At 39.7% G+C, this 18,615-nt stretch overlaps 1 protein-coding gene across 2 annotated transcripts in view; it reads left to right on the plus strand.

Annotated features, from left to right (window-relative positions):
• Positions 1–3,860, plus strand: part of METTL6 (methyltransferase 6, tRNA N3-cytidine) — a 9,829-nt gene extending 5,969 nt beyond the window's left edge. For both annotated transcript variants that reach the window (XM_071561195.1, XM_071561196.1), the window contains exons 5-6: positions 595–736; positions 3,372–3,860. In XM_071561195.1, coding sequence (XP_071417296.1) covers positions 595–736; positions 3,372–3,520 — 291 coding nt within the window. In that variant the 3' untranslated portion in view covers positions 3,521–3,860. The remainder of the gene's footprint in view (positions 1–594; positions 737–3,371) is intronic.
• Positions 3,861–18,615: the final 14,755 nt, after the last annotated feature.

Here is an 18,615-nt window from a genome sequence, read left to right on the forward strand (position 1 = left end):
ATCTAAAATCAGCATGGCTTATGACCATGTATTTCTAAATTTTAAATTCCTTATGGCTTGTTTTCTTTAACAAAGAGCAGATAAAAAACTCCCAAAACAACCAAAATCCACAACCCATTTTCCTGAAATGGTTCCTTGTGTATTTCTTAATATATTGCAACATTTTTCATTCTCCCATGAAAAATAAATTATATTCTAAATTTTATTTTTAACCATTAAACAAAATCAGGTGCTAAACAGTATACTACTCAACAAAGAAAATGCTCTTTTGGGACTCTGTTGAACTGTGTATTTTCTTGTTTCCTCTGTATTTGAAGTATGTTGTTTATTTAGCTGATCAGCACCCAGACAGGTTTGTAGTCACCTCTTCATGGGGAAACATTTTTAAGAGTGAATGATCCAGTTTTTACACAACTTTTTGTTGCACAGGGAATGAGTAGATGTATCTATACCTATATCTATATACCAGTGCTGTATCGAATGTGTTCATCTACCTTGTCTTGATTATATGTCGATGTGTCTGTGTGTACACAAATAAATACATTGTATACGGCTACATTTGTTTACCTTATTAAAGCATGTGTTACGTGACAGGTGTTAAAACCTGGCAAGTGTGTCTTGTTCCGCGACTATGGACTGTATGACCATGCAATGCTCAGGTTTAAATCCGGCAGCAAACTTGGAGAAAACTTTTATGTTAGACAAGATGGGACAAGATCATACTTTTTTACTGAAGGTAAGACATACTGTAAAGTGCTTTCTTTTCTGTTAATCTTCTGTTTAAACTTGCTTCAGGGAACTGCCAACATGTCCATGGAAGTTTTGTTTCATGCAGATGAACTGTTAAATTGTGGTTTATTTTATTTACCATCCTTTTTGAGAAGAGAGGGTATTTAGACTGGCAGGACTTTGTGGTGCACTTTCTTGTTTACAAGCTGCTATAATGTGCCAAGAGCAGCAGTTTCTGAATATGCTGAATTTCATTTAGATTTGTTAGCTAAGGGATAAAGACCAATGTTCAGTCAGAGAATTGATCATCTTCATGAAACAACTAAGCAGTTCTCTTGACATCAGTTTTTGTGCAAGACTATTCCTGGCGTGCAAAAGGAGGTCTGCTGAAGAAACCATTGATTTCTAAAGCAGAACCGTGACTACAGTGCAGAGAAGCTTGTGCACAAGTTCTGCTGGGATAGCACTGACTTGCTGTGGTCACTCTGTGTTCTGTTTCATATTTTTTTCCCCAGTAAAGATGGTGCAAAGAGCATTTCCATAAGATAAAATAAACTTCTTCATTCAGTGCTCCTAGTGGTTTAAGAAGGAAGGTAATTATTGCAGTTTAGTGGTGGAGAATTTGGAACACAGAGACATGAAAGAATTTGCTTAGACTCTCAAAATGAGTTGAGATTATAGTTTGGCTATAGCTTCTAACTCCCAGTTTCTCAGGCTAAAATCTTTACTCCCCCCTGTCAGTTGTAGAGCATTGTGTAATAAGAGCTGTGAGTTTATTTCTGTGGGGCTCTTTGTTCTTAGTCTAAAGCAAAATATGAAGAGACCAGCTTGGAGCCAAGTAAATGTTATTCATATTTTATGCCATAACATATTACCTCTTTGGATATATAAAAAATCTTAATCTTGTCTGAGCCCTCTAGTCTTCATAGGACAATGATGAAATCTAAGATAATGCAGGCTGTGCTTCATTGAAGCATTTCTAGAACTGTTACTTATTAAGTGATTTTTAGTTCTGTTTAAACAATTAGCTCTTGCAAAGAGAATGGATGCCAAAGGGAACAAATAAGAGACTGACATAGCTGTGGAATTTAAAATCCCATTTTTATTGTGTGTTAGAATTGTTTCTGAATGAGAAATTCCTTGCTAGTGTGCATGCATATTTCCATTGGTGGAAGCATAGAGGTAGGGAGGAGGAAGAGGAAAAAGGGACAGAAGAGAATTAATTTTATATTGCTCATGTTAGCAATTGTTTTTCCTTAGGCTGGTCTGTGACTGTTTCACAGATCATCTCTGCTCCCATTTTTAATCATTATGGTCTCATTCATCTCACAAATTTTCATATAAATATTGCTTAATGCTCGAGAATTCTTTTGTTACTGGTGTCATGACTCCCATAACTTCTGCACAGGTTGCAACCCATGCTATTTTTCATTTGTGTGGCACTACACTGGTACACCAAGTAATTGTTGTATGGGATGATTGGAATAATGCTTATTATAATGTGTCTGGCCTCAGATAACAACACTGAACTTCTTCCATGGAAAAAGAAAATCCATTCTTCTGTTTGAAATAATACTAAATTTGTGGAGGAATGCATGGTTGTAATTTTGTGTTATATGTGCCAATTCCTTACAATGAGATTTCAGTAGGTCCACAATTAAGTGCTGTTTATTTATAAATCTTCAGTGTGGGTCCCCCATTTTACATGCACACTTTGTTTACAGCCAGTGCATGAGGCTCCATGGTGGGCTTAGGCTGATGTAAACCTGCAGTACCACCACCATGGGTGGTCTCATCCTCCTCAACACACCATCTCTTCTGGTGCTTCCTGTACGCACATGGTCAGTGTTTCATTGAACTGACCCCCCCCAATCAATGAAAAATGGCATGTCTTTGTTTTCTGTCAAGGAACACAAGTTTAGAAATGGCTTAAATTTACTGTGAAATTACTGCTTGAGTAAGTGAAACAAGGTGCAGAAAAGGAAAAAAATTATGATTTTTAATTAACATGACAAGTTAATAGCATAAGCAGCTCTCTCTGCTGCATAGATCATCCTCTAAGTGAGGTATTTCTGGCTTTCTTTAGTGAGAGATGCTTTGAATAAAATGCTTTTGTTTATGGAAAATACTTTCAGTTCAACTTGCTGGAGGCTTAATACCACCATATCCCCTTTGCCATTTTGTCCATTTCTCTGTTGAGCAATGGCATGTAACATAGGGTGGTGTTCTTCCCTGAGCAGAGCTGCATCTACAAGGCTGCATTACCTTTGAAATACTTGCAATGATTGATGTATTCAGCTACCCAAAGGTCAGCTGCACAAAGTGAAAATGCACTGGCATCAGTCACAATGAGAATGACAAGCCTCAATAAAAATAAGAGGTGTGGTAATTTTTTGAAATGCAACTGCGTAACTAGCTTAAGCCTCAGTTTTACAAGCTATTTTGCTGAGGTTGGTGTTTCTGAAGGAGATCTGTATTGATTTTTATTCAGCACTCTGCCTGCATAGAACAGCTTGAAATCTGAAGGCCTGTTTGATTTCCATGCTGTAACACAGAAGAACATATGCTTATATAAATGCCGTCTGGTGTTTTAAAAATAGCTTAAACATAATATTTCATCTTTTTTTAAAATTCTTTTCCAGGGTTCTTATCTCAGCTTTTCAAGGCTGAGGGGTATGAGCAAGTGGTCAATGAATATGTGCAGCGAGAAACTGTCAATAGGAAAGAAGACTTGCGTGTTCCAAGAGTTTTTCTTCAAGGGAAATTTCAAAAGCCTTTCAGTAAGACATAAGTCCTTGCTGATTAGCAACAGCATTGTGTGTTTGAAATGGAAGCTGGCACATAGCCTTGTGTGTGCTCATCTTTGGTAAACCAGAAATGACTGCATCCAGTGCCTCCTCTTGGTATTTGTCCTTGGATACAAAATAAGAATACTATTTCTAATTCACTTTTAAGATGGTTTACTGATGCAGACAACCTGTTGGGCATCTGTATTCCCAGGCCTTAATAAAACTTGTGCAACATTGTTGGAGGATCAGGTAAAGCACACTAAATATGGTTAATTTTAAGCATAAGCTTCCATTAGTTATCATCATAACTGTTATTTTCATTTTTATTAAAAACTATTTTTAAAATAATACTGTGTTTCCTATCACTTGTGGGTTTGGGGGCTTGTTAAAGTTACAATGTTTCACCTTCTTTCAGTACTTAGAGGAATGAAACAGACTCAGTGAGCAGTATAATGTAAGATGCTTTTGTATTTTAATAATGGTATCTTTTTAATATGCTCAGCATTTAGCTATATAAACAAGCGTTTATATTCTAAATAACATCCTAATTTTTCAAATTTCACTCTGGAAGAAGCTTGTTAGTGGACCAGGTTGTCTTTATCCCCTATTAAATTCAGATGTTCTTTGTCTGATTAGCAGAAATAGTTGAGGTTTTGCAAGTCACTTTCCAATTTGGAACTGAAATCAGCAAGTCAGGACTTGCTTTGGTATGAAGTGTTATCAGCTGCCTCTTTCCTGAGTAGAAGTCTTAATTATTTTCCATCACTGTTAGGAAAGTTGTGTTGGTCTTTGCTTTTCCTACCACTAAAATCTATAGCTCATAGCCTGCCAGACTTAAGTGCTTGAAGGAACTTCATCCTTCCTTTTCAGCAGCTGTGCCGCTTTGCACTGCAGGACCTTTTCTGTGATCTTGGATGATACAATTCCAAAAACATGCCTGGATCTTTAACCTGGATTTTGAACAGCTGCTCTGCAACAGAGGAAGCTCAGAAGAGTATCTGGTGACTTGTGCAATGGACTGTGTTGTAACAAGGGAAACTCCAATGAAATACTAAGATTGTGTGTGTGTGTGTGTGTGTGTGTGTAAGGGGAGGTCAAGTACTGGGACAGGGCCTGTACTGACAGAGTAAACTGGGCAAGTTCTTGAGCATTCTGTGACTTTGAGGGTGGCTCTATTCTGAGTGTGGATTTCATTTCTTGCAGTATATAAGTTTGTGATTGATTCACACAGGCTGTCATTCCACTGGACTTGTAGACTTGCTAGATGGCCCAGTCATACACATCTGATGTGGACCAGAGGTGACTATTTGCCTCAGTTTATGACAAAGTAGCTGTGAGATGTGATAATGATTTTTTTTCCAGCACTCAACACCGGCTGTTATGTACATGGAATGAAGTGGTAGTTTTCCAGCCTAAAGCTTAATGTTATGAAGTTAACCAGTCAAAATTTTTTTAGCAAATTAGAGCTGGCAAAGGTCCTATTCAGCTGGTATGTTTACAAATTAATTTGCAAGAAATCATTGCTTTGCATCAGGGCACCACAGGTTTTTTTTTTGTCTAATGCCATGAGTCCTGAAGCTGAATTTATTGTATCACAAATCTTTGGCCTCAGAGAAAAATGTGCTTAAATCACACTATTCTCCTAATGACTCTTCGAGGAGGGTTATTACATGTCATCTCCATTTTTTTATGGAGAGTATTATCCAGGAGATTTATGCATTGCTGACCCCTGCTGAGCAACCCATTAGCCCTTTCTGCCATGCTAGTAATAAATAGCAAACTAGTAACATTTATAGTAAATGAAAAACGATGTTAAAAAGGAGTATAACAATGATAGCATTATTCTAATCTGAACAGCCATCATTTTGTGGCTTCCCTCAGCACATGCTTATCTTTAGTACAGCAGTTCTGTCAATGACTACATGTAGTCTGAGCCCTCTTGATATTTAGGTTGGTCTGAACCCTGTAACACCAAGTGCCTTTCAGGACTGGAGGTTTGGTCCTTTTGGGGTATACAGCACATAAATGAGACTGAAGGAATGCCCTGTTTGGTGCCTTGTCACTTTGCTATGTGCTTGTCAGCATGTACAAAGACAAGAGCACTGAACTGTTCGTCCCCAAAAGGAAATGAGATGTAGGCAAGTATCAAAAATATGAATCAGGTGACTTGACTCAACCCAACAGACTTAGCTGCAGACAGCCACTGGCTTCATTTTTACACTGAACCATCTATTGCCAGAACAATAATACATGTTTTGTGGGTGGCTGAAACTTTGATGTTTTTGTGCATCACTGTCACATTTTGTGTAGCAATGTGTTAAATGGAGAACAGTATTTCTAAGTTTTAAATCTTTCTCATTCAGTCTCATTTCCAGTCAGACCTGGAAAATAAAGTAGCATGAATTAGTGCCCCTGACAGAAAGGCCTTCAGCTATAGTTCCATAAAGCAGATGTTATTTTGAGATGAATGGTCAGAAAGCTTAACTTGGTCTCTGTGACTCTGCTTCTGTGAACTCTAGATCATTGGAAGTTTTTTTAACTATGATAAGGTTTGAGGAAGTTGAGTCTCAGCATTAAGCAATCCTTGCCTCATCCTGTGAGGCCCAGTCACTGATGGGGTGCATGTGGTTGTTATAGTGCTGAGTAAAGTGACTGTACACCCTCCAACACTTCAGCTTTTCCAAGGTTGTGTAAGCTCACCAGTAGCACATGCCAAGGATATCTGTACCTAGTATCCTTACTTGAAGAAACTAGTGATAGGACAAGTGTTAAGTGGTTTAAACTTAAAAAGGGGGAATTTGGGTTAGATATATAGAAGAAATTCTTTACTGTGAGGGTAGTGAAGCACTGGAACAGGTCTCCCAGAGAAGTTGTGGATGTTCCATCTGTGACGGTGTTCAAGGCCAGGTTGGATGGAGCATTGAGCAACCTGGTGTAGTGAAAGGTGTCCCTGCCCATGCCAGGGGGATTGGAACAATATGATCTTTAAGGTCCTTTTCAGCCCAAGCCATTCTATGCTTCTGTGAGGATCTGTCCCTAGAAAGATGTGGTAGTCAGGGAAAATGGTGTTAAAATGACGTGAAAAAGCATACATGTACTGAATCATGCTCACCTTGCACAAACAAGTTACTATGCAGTGATTGCAATAAATGTCTTGATTATTCTCTTATTTAAGTTGTCTTTAAACAATGGAGGCTGCTGAGACTGACTCAATTGTCTGTACAAAACCTGCTTTTTGCTTCCTTTAAACTGAGCTGGTTGCTGTATCTGGCAAGCATAAGTGTTAAATTCCTTTATGCCATCACTGTTCTAAGCATTATTTAAATTAGAAGCAAATAATTATTGAAGTAGAGGGACTAAGAAAACCCAATTTAAAAACTTTTTCTTATGGCTTGGTGCACTGTGATTACATACTCTGATGTTTAATAAAGTAGGTAATTGAATTAAAGCTTTTCCTGCAGTCAGGGGATCCTAAATACCACTTTTCAGTGTGGGATTCTCTGATGTCTCCTACAGAAATTGGACAGCATGTATTAAGGGATTGTGTTAATGGACAGTGCTTCAGTGAGGACGAGTAAGGTCTGTCTGTTGACTATTTTCATCAAATTTAGAGGAGTATGAAGTCTTCGAATATCTGACATTTACTGTTCTGTCAAATTTGGTTGTTGCCATCTGATGTCTTTGACAACAGGCTAAGACTAGACAGAAATCCACACAGTTATTGTGTCTATACTGTATGCATGGATAATCTTTCTTTCCTTACAAATATGCACTACTGAGAATAAAACAGCTGAACTTTAAAGTACTGGTATCACAGCAGATCTTACGTGGTTCGTTTGATAGCTAAAAGGCTGTTTCTGGGCATCTTTCAGATACCTGAAGGTTCCTTGGGTTCCAAAGGTAGAATAACTAAGCAGTTAGTAACAACACTATGGCCATGGTTGATTGTCATAATTTCAATGAAACTTAGCACTATAAAAGTGGGACCCAAAACTCCAACACCTGTAAGGCAGCCTTGGTCTCATAGGAGAAAACTGGTATATGAAATCTGAAACCTCATTTATATTGTAATTTTTTTTGCTTGATCTGTTGTACAGTTTATACTTCTAAATACATTGAGAGGTACAAATTACCAATTATGAGGTGTTTTATGGAAGAGTTATTTGAAAGATACATATATTTGGAGAGGATATCAGCATTGAGTGTCAATATATGAAGGAAAAAGTTAAGATCATGTTTAAGCTACTGGGGAAAAACCCATTTCCTGAGTTTCACAGACCAGCAATGACACACAATTAAATGAGTTGTTAATCTAAAAAGTGAAATTTTGGAAATGAAAGCCTGCAGCTTCCAGAGTTAGACTAATGTTACAGGGAGGCAGACAGGTGGTATCTATTTGTTTGTGATATTAGTAATACACCCAAGACTCTGTGGGAAGTGAATTGTATCTTGGAAAGATATTGCTGAGATACAATTAGAGAAAATAAATTGGAAAGATATTGTTGAGGTGCAATTAGAGAAAATAGATAAGTAATTTTTTATGGATTTTTACCTCCCATAATATAGCTATGATGAGTTTTTCACTGGTTATGCTTGTTATTAGGAAAGACTGTGAGCTGTCTCAAATGTTTGGGAGTAAACATTTACTAGTTATACATTCTGCAAAAACATCTGGCCCTTGGGTGCAGTAGGTTCAGGATATGAGTATGTTTGTGCTCTGTATTTGTAATGGGAGTTCATTTATTAGAACAAAGGCAGATGGTGAGTCTACACTGTGGGGTTGCATGCGGAAATAAAAGCTATTAGCCAGGTAAGATGTCCCATTAGAGAACCTTTTTCATTTCCACTTCCTAGGCTGATGTGCACCATTCATTGCGTTTGCAGCAGGGAAAAAATACTGGTGCTGTGAAATCAGGGACAGCAAGGGCTCAAGAAGAAGGCTACGTGACTGTTCCAAACAAGTAGTGATTTTGTGTACCTCTACTTCAGTGATTCTGTTTGGGAACATTTGCTCCCTTTTCTGTCTCATCCTTGGAAATTTATTGCTTTTGGAGGTCTTTGCAAAGACACATGTTTAACTTGCATGCTTGTAGAATATGTGAAGTGAAATATTTAGAAAGGCAACTGTGTGACTGAAAATACAAATCCAAGTTTGTTTTCCTTCTGTGACTTGTAAGAGGCTTTATAATTCGCTGTCACATCAGTGCTTTTTCAGAGTTTCTATGCTGAGATGCTGTGCTGTCTTGCCATTGTTTAAGCTAGACACACCATATCAGTCCAAATGAAGCTTCTGATGCCTGCAGTATCCAAGGAACTTGGAGTGGAAATAACTGCGGGTAGTCACAGGGAAAAATCAGAAAGTAGACAAGTCATGAGAAGACAAGCCTGTCTGCTATCTGGGCTCCACTCAGTATTTTTCTACAGTCCATTTCTTCTTCTTAAGTCTCTACAGTAAATTTTGAACAGCAGAGAAGCTGCTATTCAGTAGGATAATGATATCTTCATGCATACAGGATTGTTGTGCATCTGAAATTCAAGGAATTTTATGTGCTTTGTTTTCTGTTTTCTAATTTTGGCTTTCTTTTGTGTGAAATCTGACATTTAATTGAGATCCAGCTAAAGCTCTCTTTTCAGCCAGGGTGTTCTTCTTCCCCACTGGCTCATCTTTGGGCACATGGGGACAGCCTGCACCTGCAACTTTAAGGTTTCCTTCTTGAAGTATGCCCAACCCTCCTGGACTCCTTTACCCTTCAGGACTGCCTCCCAAGGGACTCTGTCCACCAGTCTCCTAAACAGGCCAAAGTCTGCTCTCTGGAAATCGAAGGCAGTCATTCTGCTGATCCCTGTCCTTACTTGTCTGAGAATTGAAAACTCTTACCATTTTGCGATCACTGTGCCCAAGAGAGCCTTCAACCAGCACATCACCACTCCTTCCCTGTTAACAAACAACAGGCTCTGTCATGCCTTCCCTAGCTGGCTCACTCAGAGCTGTGTCAGGAAGTTACCTTTCACACACTCCATGAACCTCCTAGACTGCTTCTTCTCTGCTCTGTTGTATTTCCAGCAGACATCTGGTAAGCTGAAGTCCCTCACAAGAAATGGTACGTAAGAAACAAGTAACCACATTGGATGTGAGTTCTAATTCTTATTTTCCTACTACTATGATAATCTAGTCCTCAAAGTCTAGGAGATGAAGAGTTAACCACAATGTATTCTTGAAAAGGAAAAGATTGAGTAAAAGGGCAAAACATGGTCAAAGTCAAGGCAAAAAGTTCATCTGATTTCCTTGAGAGCTGGTTGTGACACTAAGATGGCAAAGGGACTCATACTTTAGAATGGGAAATCTAATGCACCCCACTTCTTGCTAAGCCTTGATGTTGGGAAACAAGGACCCAGTGATAACAGCCAAACCTGATCATAAAAACTGGTGAAGTAGGGTGGAAAGGGCAGGGAGGAGAAAAATAAGTACAAGTGCCTTGATAAGAGTTACAAAATAATTTTGGATTTCATGGGAGAGTTTCGGTTACAATTGTATGGTGCCAGGAGCAGATGCTGTAATAAAAATTGTTAGAGAAGCGTCAGTGCTGCTTATTGCCTGATCTCTCCTGTTTTTCCAGTCTGCTCCTGGTCAGAACACTGCAAATCCAACTCTTGTGAAGTGCATAGTGAGGTTGGAGAGTTGGTCACCCCTGTGTTTGGCAGCCTGATGGCTTTATAGCATAAACTCCTGTATATTCAATAGCTTCAGTGTAACCTTTTCTTCTGCCATTTGAACCCTGGGCACAGGAGAAACAGAAGTTTTGAAAAGAAACAGACCCAAAAAAGGAAGGAAGGTTGGTCTGTCAGTGTTGGTTAGTTAAGTCTGCAGCTGACATGATGTGCATTTCTGGAGTAAGGCAACATTAGATACTGTTTGCAATGCGGTGAAAAAGGAATAGCTTTTTACTGTATTATAAAGTATCTTCTTCCTAGACTGTCTCTAGTGTATCAGTATTGTCTGGCCTGGTTGGAGGCCTAGTCTCATGTTTTATCCCTAAATATGGAGCTCTTACCATGAAGTTACTTTTCTTGCAAAAGTTGGATTTCTTTTTTCTTTGCTGCATGGCTGCATTTTGGCAAAAAGGGTGAGGGAAAGGTGTTTGGGATTTTGTTCACAAGATGGCACTAGTCACTAACCAGTGCTACCTTCCTTTCAATCCCAGCATTGAGTTGTCCAAATCTTTAACAGGGTGTTAGGAAGAGCTGGTAATGATTAACTAAAGACAATTAGAGTCTTTTCTTACATGCAGTCAAAGTCATCTTTTTGTCTATTTTAATAGCTCTTGAATAGCAAAGAAATAAAAAACATTTTTTAATAAATAAAATATAATTGTACCTCAGAGATAATTGTTATTTAGAGGGAATGTTCTTAGCACAATGTGAAGGAGAATAAAGTGAAATAATATTACTGTTGATGGCAGCTGAGATTCTAATTGTCTCCACCCACAAGGCAATAATTTGTTTCATTGACAACTTGCTGTTTGTTTAATTTGTGTGCCACTAAATTGTTACCTTAGAAACTGCAGCAACTTATACACATTTCAAAATGTAGTGCCTTAATACAATATTTCTTTAACTCCTCAAAATATGAGACAAATTTCTGTTTATATTAACAGCTCCCATTTTCTTCCTACTTCATTTGTTTTATAGATGAGCTGCTCTCCAGTTGAGCAGCCATTCAGGCAGAGATGCCCATGACCAGAGAGGCTGTGTCTCCCTCACTAATTACAGTGTGAAGTCAACTGTAGTTTAGTTTGCCATTTTACAGTTTTTCCTACTTTAGTAATCCCCACTTTGTCTACAAACCCTTCTCATTTCAAGGGAAAGAGGAAGAATAGAATAAAATTACATTTCAATCTTGCTGGCTTTATATCTCACTATGTAGCACACTATGGTGTGTTCAGTATAATCCATTACTGCTAATAAGCTACATGCAAAATTGCTTCAACTGCATTTTATGCAACAGTAATTCTTTCAGATATTAAATATTTGGATTAGTGTAAATGCTAATTAGCTGTCAGTGCAGAAAGGATTTGTAAGAACATTGCTCCTCTCCTTGCCTTTCTTACATGTCCCCTTCTCTTTATTTAGAGCTGGCTCATCCTTGGGGTTTTGCACGAGTGGGATCTGCCAACCCCAGAATAAGTAACTTCATGGAAAGGCTTCTATGAATGAAACTGTAACCAAGCAAAGTGCAGAGGCTGTATCCAAATGGTTCCTTCCTAGCAACTGGATGATAGGCAGAAATGGAACAGACTGAGAGCTGCTTTTTTCTTTCTTCCCAAGACAGTGGTGAGTGGTACTAGTGGGTGTTTTCAGCCCAGAAATGTCACAAAGGACTTTATTCTCACAGGCAGGTTCTTCAGGCACTGTTCCTTCCTGGCCCATCTCCAAGCAGTATGCCTGTCTACTAAGTCTTCTTGTAGGCTTTCTTGCTCTGAGACACTCTATTGGTTATCAGGGGTCTGATCCTACAAAATGCTGAGTCGTGCCATCAGTTTCTACTGACTGTTGTGGAGGGACCACAGATTTGGACCTTGAGACATTTCAAGAACAGAGTACTTTGATGGGGAACTACAAAAGGGGTTAACAAGTGAGTATTAATATTATGGAACTGGCCTCCTAGTACATTCTGTTATTCTTCCTTCCCATTCCACCAAACCTATCCTGGTTTCCACCACGTAGAAGTACCATTTTCTTTCTAAATAGCAAGTGATCAAAAAGAAAACATGTCATTGTCATATTGACATTCGTTTGCCTGTACAGGTTGAGAGTGCAGCAGATGCAGAGTCAGCGCCAGCTGAGAGTGTACTGGTGTGGTTGGGCAGGACAAGAAATCTTCCCTATTTGGTTAACAGAGGCTGCTGGGGTGTCACAGAGCTGTGGGACTGGGCAGTCTCCCTGTTTAGATCAGGATTGTGTTCAGACTTGTCAGGGGTGCTGAGTGGTTCCCTTGACCCTGGTGTTTCTGTTGGCAGGTTGATCTATGTCACTGCCTGTGCCTCTGAGGAGCCTTGGCCCACTCACCGAGGAGAAGAGTGAGACTGGATGCTTGCATTCTACAGTGCTGGCACCAAGGTGTTCAAACCCAACAGCTGTACAGCATCTGCCCTTTGTTCAACAGGTTAGATGATCCTTGTCCATATGTACTGAGGCTGCATCCAATACAAAACTAGAGACAATACCATAACCACAGCCTTCCTGTTCCCCAGCCCTCCAGCATTCTTTAGCACCAGGCAGGACAGTAGCATCACTCAGATGATTTGTATCCAGGATGTGCAGTGCTTTGCTCAGCTCTCAGCCTCCCAGCCTCTTGTTTTCTGCCATGTTCTCAGCGTGAAACTGGGAACAAAGGGCATCCAGAGGCCCACAGAGTGGTCACTCCCTCCTGTCTTCAGAGGAGTTGAATGGAAGCATGGCTGTTCTGTGTTGGAACTAATCGGTGGTCACAGCTGCCTCTGACACTGTGCTGGTGTGTTGTCCCCCTGAGAAACTGTGGCACGAGCAGTTGATATTGGATGCCGTGCTATGCGGTGGCTCATGTTGGGCCAGGCCAAGCAATTAGGACTCACCCACTGAATAAAGCAGACTGTGACCAGGCTTTTTGGCAGTGTGTGACTATTGTACAGCAGATGGTACATGGAGTATAATGGACTAAGAAAATATTCTGAGTGAGGAAAATGTCAGAGCTAAAAATGGCACCACAGCTGACATGGCTCTGGAAAAGCAGAGGCCAACTCAAAAAGCCTTTTATGCAGACAGTGGGTACCAGCAAAAGATGAAGACAGTCATGAGATTTTTTTTTCTCCCCTCTCATACTGAATCAGTTGATATGGCTCAGACTTTCGATGCTGGACCAAATAAAGGTAAGAGGGGAGGGTGTGTGGTTTTTTGTTTTGTTTTTACTACAGGAATACAAATTGAAAATGCAAATTGAGGCACCAGCTTTTTTCATCAAGGGAGTTAACATAGTCCCTGAGGAACTGCTATATACCGAGTGAGATCAGAGACAAAGCAATCAGAGAAAATTATTACTAGATACCACAAAACTGACCAGTTATATTGATCAATTGTAATTTGCAAAGCAGAGGAAAACACCCAGGCTGGTTTATGAAATTTATGAAGATTGAACAAAACTATAGGGGTACTAGAAAGTGAAACCTACAGGCGACAAGTAATGCAGAAAGACATGCCAGAGCTCAGAATGTGTTGATGCAGAGGCTCTGACAAACATTGTTAGCCAAAACAATGCAGCATTTGAAAGAAGGATACAAGAACACCCATGGGTTGTATTATTTGCTAGTGGAATGCAGTGAGTATATGTTGCACTGGAAGACAGTGAGCTTCAGGAAGGAAGAAAAAGAGGATACTGCTGCAGCTGAAGCAAATATCCCCTAAACCAAATAGTTGTGTTAGCAATCATTTAGCCAGTGGGTCACAAACTGATATGAACCTCAAATATGGGAATATCAACATAGAAACAGTGTTGATATGACTGAAGAGAAACAGATAAAGCCTAAGTAATGATGGTAAGAGATAAATGATGGTAAGAGATATGAATTGATTGTCTTGATAAGTTGTGAGTGGGCACTATTAGTTTGGTGGGGTCAGGATGTGGAAGGATAGTAATTGTTATGGGAAACTGGGACTTTCCTGGTTGTTGACCTTCTCAGGGCAATGTGCCCATCAGAGAGGCGGGAGGGTAAATAAAAAAAGCATTTGAGAGTGTGTGTTTACAGATCAGCAGTATTTGTAACAGCACCAAACAAAGATAGTCCAACTGTCCCATACCATTAGTATAGCTCTCCTTGCCCTGAGGCAGAAGTCTGGGGAGAGACAGGCAAATTGATTACACTATGAATCACAAAATCAATAAGGGAGCTAACAGAATGGATACCCATTTTTCCATTTGCTCCTTATTGTGAGAGGCCAAAAATCCAGAAGCATCCGCTTCATATGTGAACCTAAGGAAATTTGATATGCATTTAGAAAGGGAACATCTTTCCATGGCCTAGAAGATAAATGCTGGAAGATGTCAAACATTTAACCTGAGTGCAGCCGTACAGTTCTTAAAGCCTTAAAAGGGTGCATTCATGTATTTAAACCTGCATTCCTGTGACACTGCTTTCTCAGATAAACTGTGGGACTTGGACCTGCACACTGGCCATCAAATTATTGAATGTTGGAATAAGCCTGTTTGTGCATCATTTCCCATTCTCTCTCTTAAAGTCCTAGTCTCGTTAAGAAGGAACATAGCTGTGCAGGCAGGGGGAAAAACAGATGATCCTCCATAGGTACTCACATGTGGCTGTATTATGGAATATACTTGCCCTGGATAGCCTTAAGATGCCACTTTGTATTTCTTGGCACTTGAGAGTTTTCACTGGAAAATGCAAAGGAAAGTAGAGGTTAAGAGGAGCAAATATTTATACAGTGCATTGCTTTGGCAGCCTGGATCACTGCCTGGGTCTCCTTCTCTCAGAAACCATTGTGAGATAGATGTTTTATAGCTCCTGAAAGCTCTGAGTGACCAGGCCTGTGCAGTGTGTGGATGCTGAGGAGCACTGGCTGTGCACAGTTGGGAAGGGAAGCAGTGCTGCACTTTTTATGAGGGTCCTCTGCAGTGCCCCATGCAGGGACCTTTCCCCCATTTTCCATAACGCCCTTCTTTATAATTTTCCTTCCCTGAAGTAAATTGACTTGCCTGGCTTCTTTCTCCCTTCTGTGATACAAGCTACTATGTTAGCTTGCTATCTGTATGTGATAAACATTTCCTTCCTCTAATTTTATTGCCTTTAGACTGCAACTGTTTTGGGGCAAGTTTGACTTCTTGTCTGTTTATGTGGTACTTAAAACAGCAGAATGCAAATTTGAGCTGAAACTACCAGGATTTATTTATTCTTATTTATGGAAGATAAGTTCTACTAGTAAGTGTTCTGGAAAAAGCACTGCTGTTTCCATTGGTCTTGGTTCCTGCTGTGCCTCATTTGCAAAGAGGATGTGCTGGAGGAAATTGCTCTACACACAACATGGAGTTAATTGCTCCTTATTATACCCTTATTCAACATCTCTTCTTTTAATTTCTCCTTTTCCTACTAAGCACTAGAAAAAATGTGTACAGTTCAGATTATTTTTCTTTTATGAGCAGTAAGAGCACTCTCTGTCTCTTGTTATGCTGACTAGTGAGTTCAGTTTCACATCGCTCTTCACATACAGCTAAGCAGAGTATGTCATCCAACCTTTTCCCTTCAGCCATTTGTTCCCATCTCAGCAAGTTCTTAGGCTAAAAAAGTTCCTAAATTGTTTTAATTGGTCTGTGAGCCTACATATAATGCAGCCTGGTTTGTGACGCTGCACAGAAAGAGAGGAAACCTCATTCATTGTAAGCTAATGTTGTTCTACTTTCTTTCGGGCAAGATATCTGCTTGCAGATATTTATGCAGAGAAAGCACCTGTTCTCTGTAGAGCCAATCCCAGTGGCTATTTCCCAGTTTTGAGTCATGTTCCCTCCAGAAAGTAGGGGTTGAGAGCAAGAGGGGCTCAGCTGAAGAGGAGAAGTGAGAGATTTGTGGGGAGGAGAATCGTGTTTGAATTACCATCTCTGGCATGTGTGAGGAAACACACAAAAGCTGGAGGACTCCTGCTTTGGTTCCAAAACCCAAAAGTTCTGGCATCTTGTAATCACCAGAGAAGCATGGGTAGAGCAAATCATTACCCAGAGAGTTGATTTGGTTGAGGATCCTTGCCATAACATGAACACAGACAAAAGTCAATAGTGGTGCAAGACAACCTGAGTGCTGCTGTTAGCTGTGCTCCAGGCAGTTTGCTTTGTTCCTAAGAGTTACCTGGCCAGTGAGATTTACACTGACCAGGTAACTCTTGCTTAACTAAAAACTGGCTAGCAAATGCATGGTAGTGTCTTATATACACAAAATCTGTCTGGAGAAACTTAAAGAGCAGCTCCTATTTCTTGAGGCAGGGGAGGATTAAGCAGGAGAGAGTGATGGGTATGGGTAGGCTCACTAGGCAGATGTGTATCACTGAGCTTGTATACTGAGACTAACTAGGCCTAAATGGCTGCTGCCCTGCAAGGGCATGGACAAGGAAGCAAATACTGGGTTAAGGAGCTCTGAAGGTATTTTGCAGTCTATTTAAGACATGAAAAAAGTACCAGAGGGAGATAGGCTCTAGTTTTCCTTGAGGCTGGAGTTTCTTGGCTGTGTTTGCTTGCTTTCAGCTCTATGGTTCTCTGTGCTGTCAGGCAAAGCATAGCCTGAGTGGCAGACTGGGTTGAGAGCTTCAGGCAGTCAGAGGTCACTCCCTGCTTGATTTTTTTTCCCAAGCACCTCTAGCTATCTCAAGGCTCTTAGTGTAACATAGCATACAGTAGTGTGAGGCTCCAACTCTTAGTATAAATAGTGAGGATTGCTCACTTGGCAAGTCTTGGCTTTAGCTCTCAAGAAAGCTTTCATTGTCTTGCTCCAAGTTCCTCAAGTCTCTAAAAAAAAAAGTTGTTCAGCTGGCTTTAAACTAGGGAATATGTGAAGTACAAGAAAGGCAAAATCTCGGTTTGATGGGAAGTGTACCAGATTACCTGGAGCTGATGGGGGAAATTTACTTAGGATTTCTTGATTTACAAACTGCTGTACTTTTTGTTGTAGTGACAGAAATACTTTACAAAACTCTGTTGTGTTTTGTGTGTGTCTCTCCTCAATGCTTGTAATTTTAAAAGTTGTCCTAGATATCATGCACATAAAATATATTTTGGATGCTGCAGACCAGAATGCATGCACGTAATGGCTGTTAGTATTTGCAGGATAAGAATCTGACTCAGTAGGTGTGTTAGAAACATCTAGAAGAGAGATCTGCTCATCTCAGAAACCACAGAGAACTGCAGACTCGAAAGCAAACTGTGTGGTGGATAAAGGCAACCAGTGTCTTTTGAACTTCTCAATGTTTTTTTTTTTAATGTGTAAAACAGCTATGAGACCCTTTTAATGCCTCTTATGGAAGAGTAGTTTTAAAACTGAAGTTTTATTTCTTTCTTTATATTTCATTTATTTCATTCATTTTTCCCCTTCAGGACATACAGGTGTTTCTTTGCTGTCTCTGTGCCTGCTCATACTGCAATCTCCCAGTGCAGTGCTTGAGGCAGGCGTGGCATCAGCGGCCTGGCTCTTGGTCAGGCTGTGGCAAGCACAGGAGGAGGTATGTAGCAGATCATACACTTGTTCTCCACCTCTGTTTTGAAATAGGCAGTGGGATGGCTCTAGCCAACAGCCCTTCAGTTAGACCGTGTGGATTTGTAAAAATATCCATTTAAATTGCTTGTCTGAAAGCCATGATTTAGTAGAAAAGTGTGCCAGTGTTCCAGCTGAATTATACCAATGTAAAGAATTCTGGCAGTTCTAATAATAACCTTTCTTTACAGAGCTTAAAAAAACACCCTCTACTGTTCCTTTCCTACTTATTTTTCAAGCAGTTCCTCATTGTTGACTATAGAATACAGCTTTCTAGAGAAAGCGTTTCTATTTTTCTACTGACTAGAAGAATCAATGTTCTTTGTTGTGAAACAAGACTGTAAATATGTAACTCCTGGAAGCTTAAAGTTTATCTCTTGCCTGAGAAAGCAAATTCAGATAAAAAGTCCAAATTTCAAAGTTTTCTTTATCTTAAGTCTTAAAGATTAGGATTGTGGAGAAGTAGGAGGATATGAACTCATGTTATTCCAGAGGAGACTTCTCAGCTCTGAATTTGGCATTCACCAGCAATGTCCAAGTTCCTAAAGTTTTTCTTATTTTAAACCATTTATTTACTTTGTCTGTAGTTGAATTATCATAAAATTAGGAAACACATTAACCACACATCTGTTATCACAGTGGTTCTATCAAAGCCTAATTACAGTAATTTTAAAAATCAGAGCCCATAAGTGAAGTCTGTAGTATCTGTTTTCATCTGGATAAAAAGCCACACTCTTTTTTGAAGAGAAACTGATCTGACTCTGCACACTTGAATACCAATTAGGGAGAAATTCTCACTGCAAAAGCACAAGGCAAAG

This window comes from Pithys albifrons, chromosome 7 (genome assembly GCF_047495875.1).
Source record: "Pithys albifrons albifrons isolate INPA30051 chromosome 7, PitAlb_v1, whole genome shotgun sequence".
NCBI classification, from domain to species: Eukaryota; Metazoa; Chordata; class Aves; order Passeriformes; family Thamnophilidae; genus Pithys; species Pithys albifrons.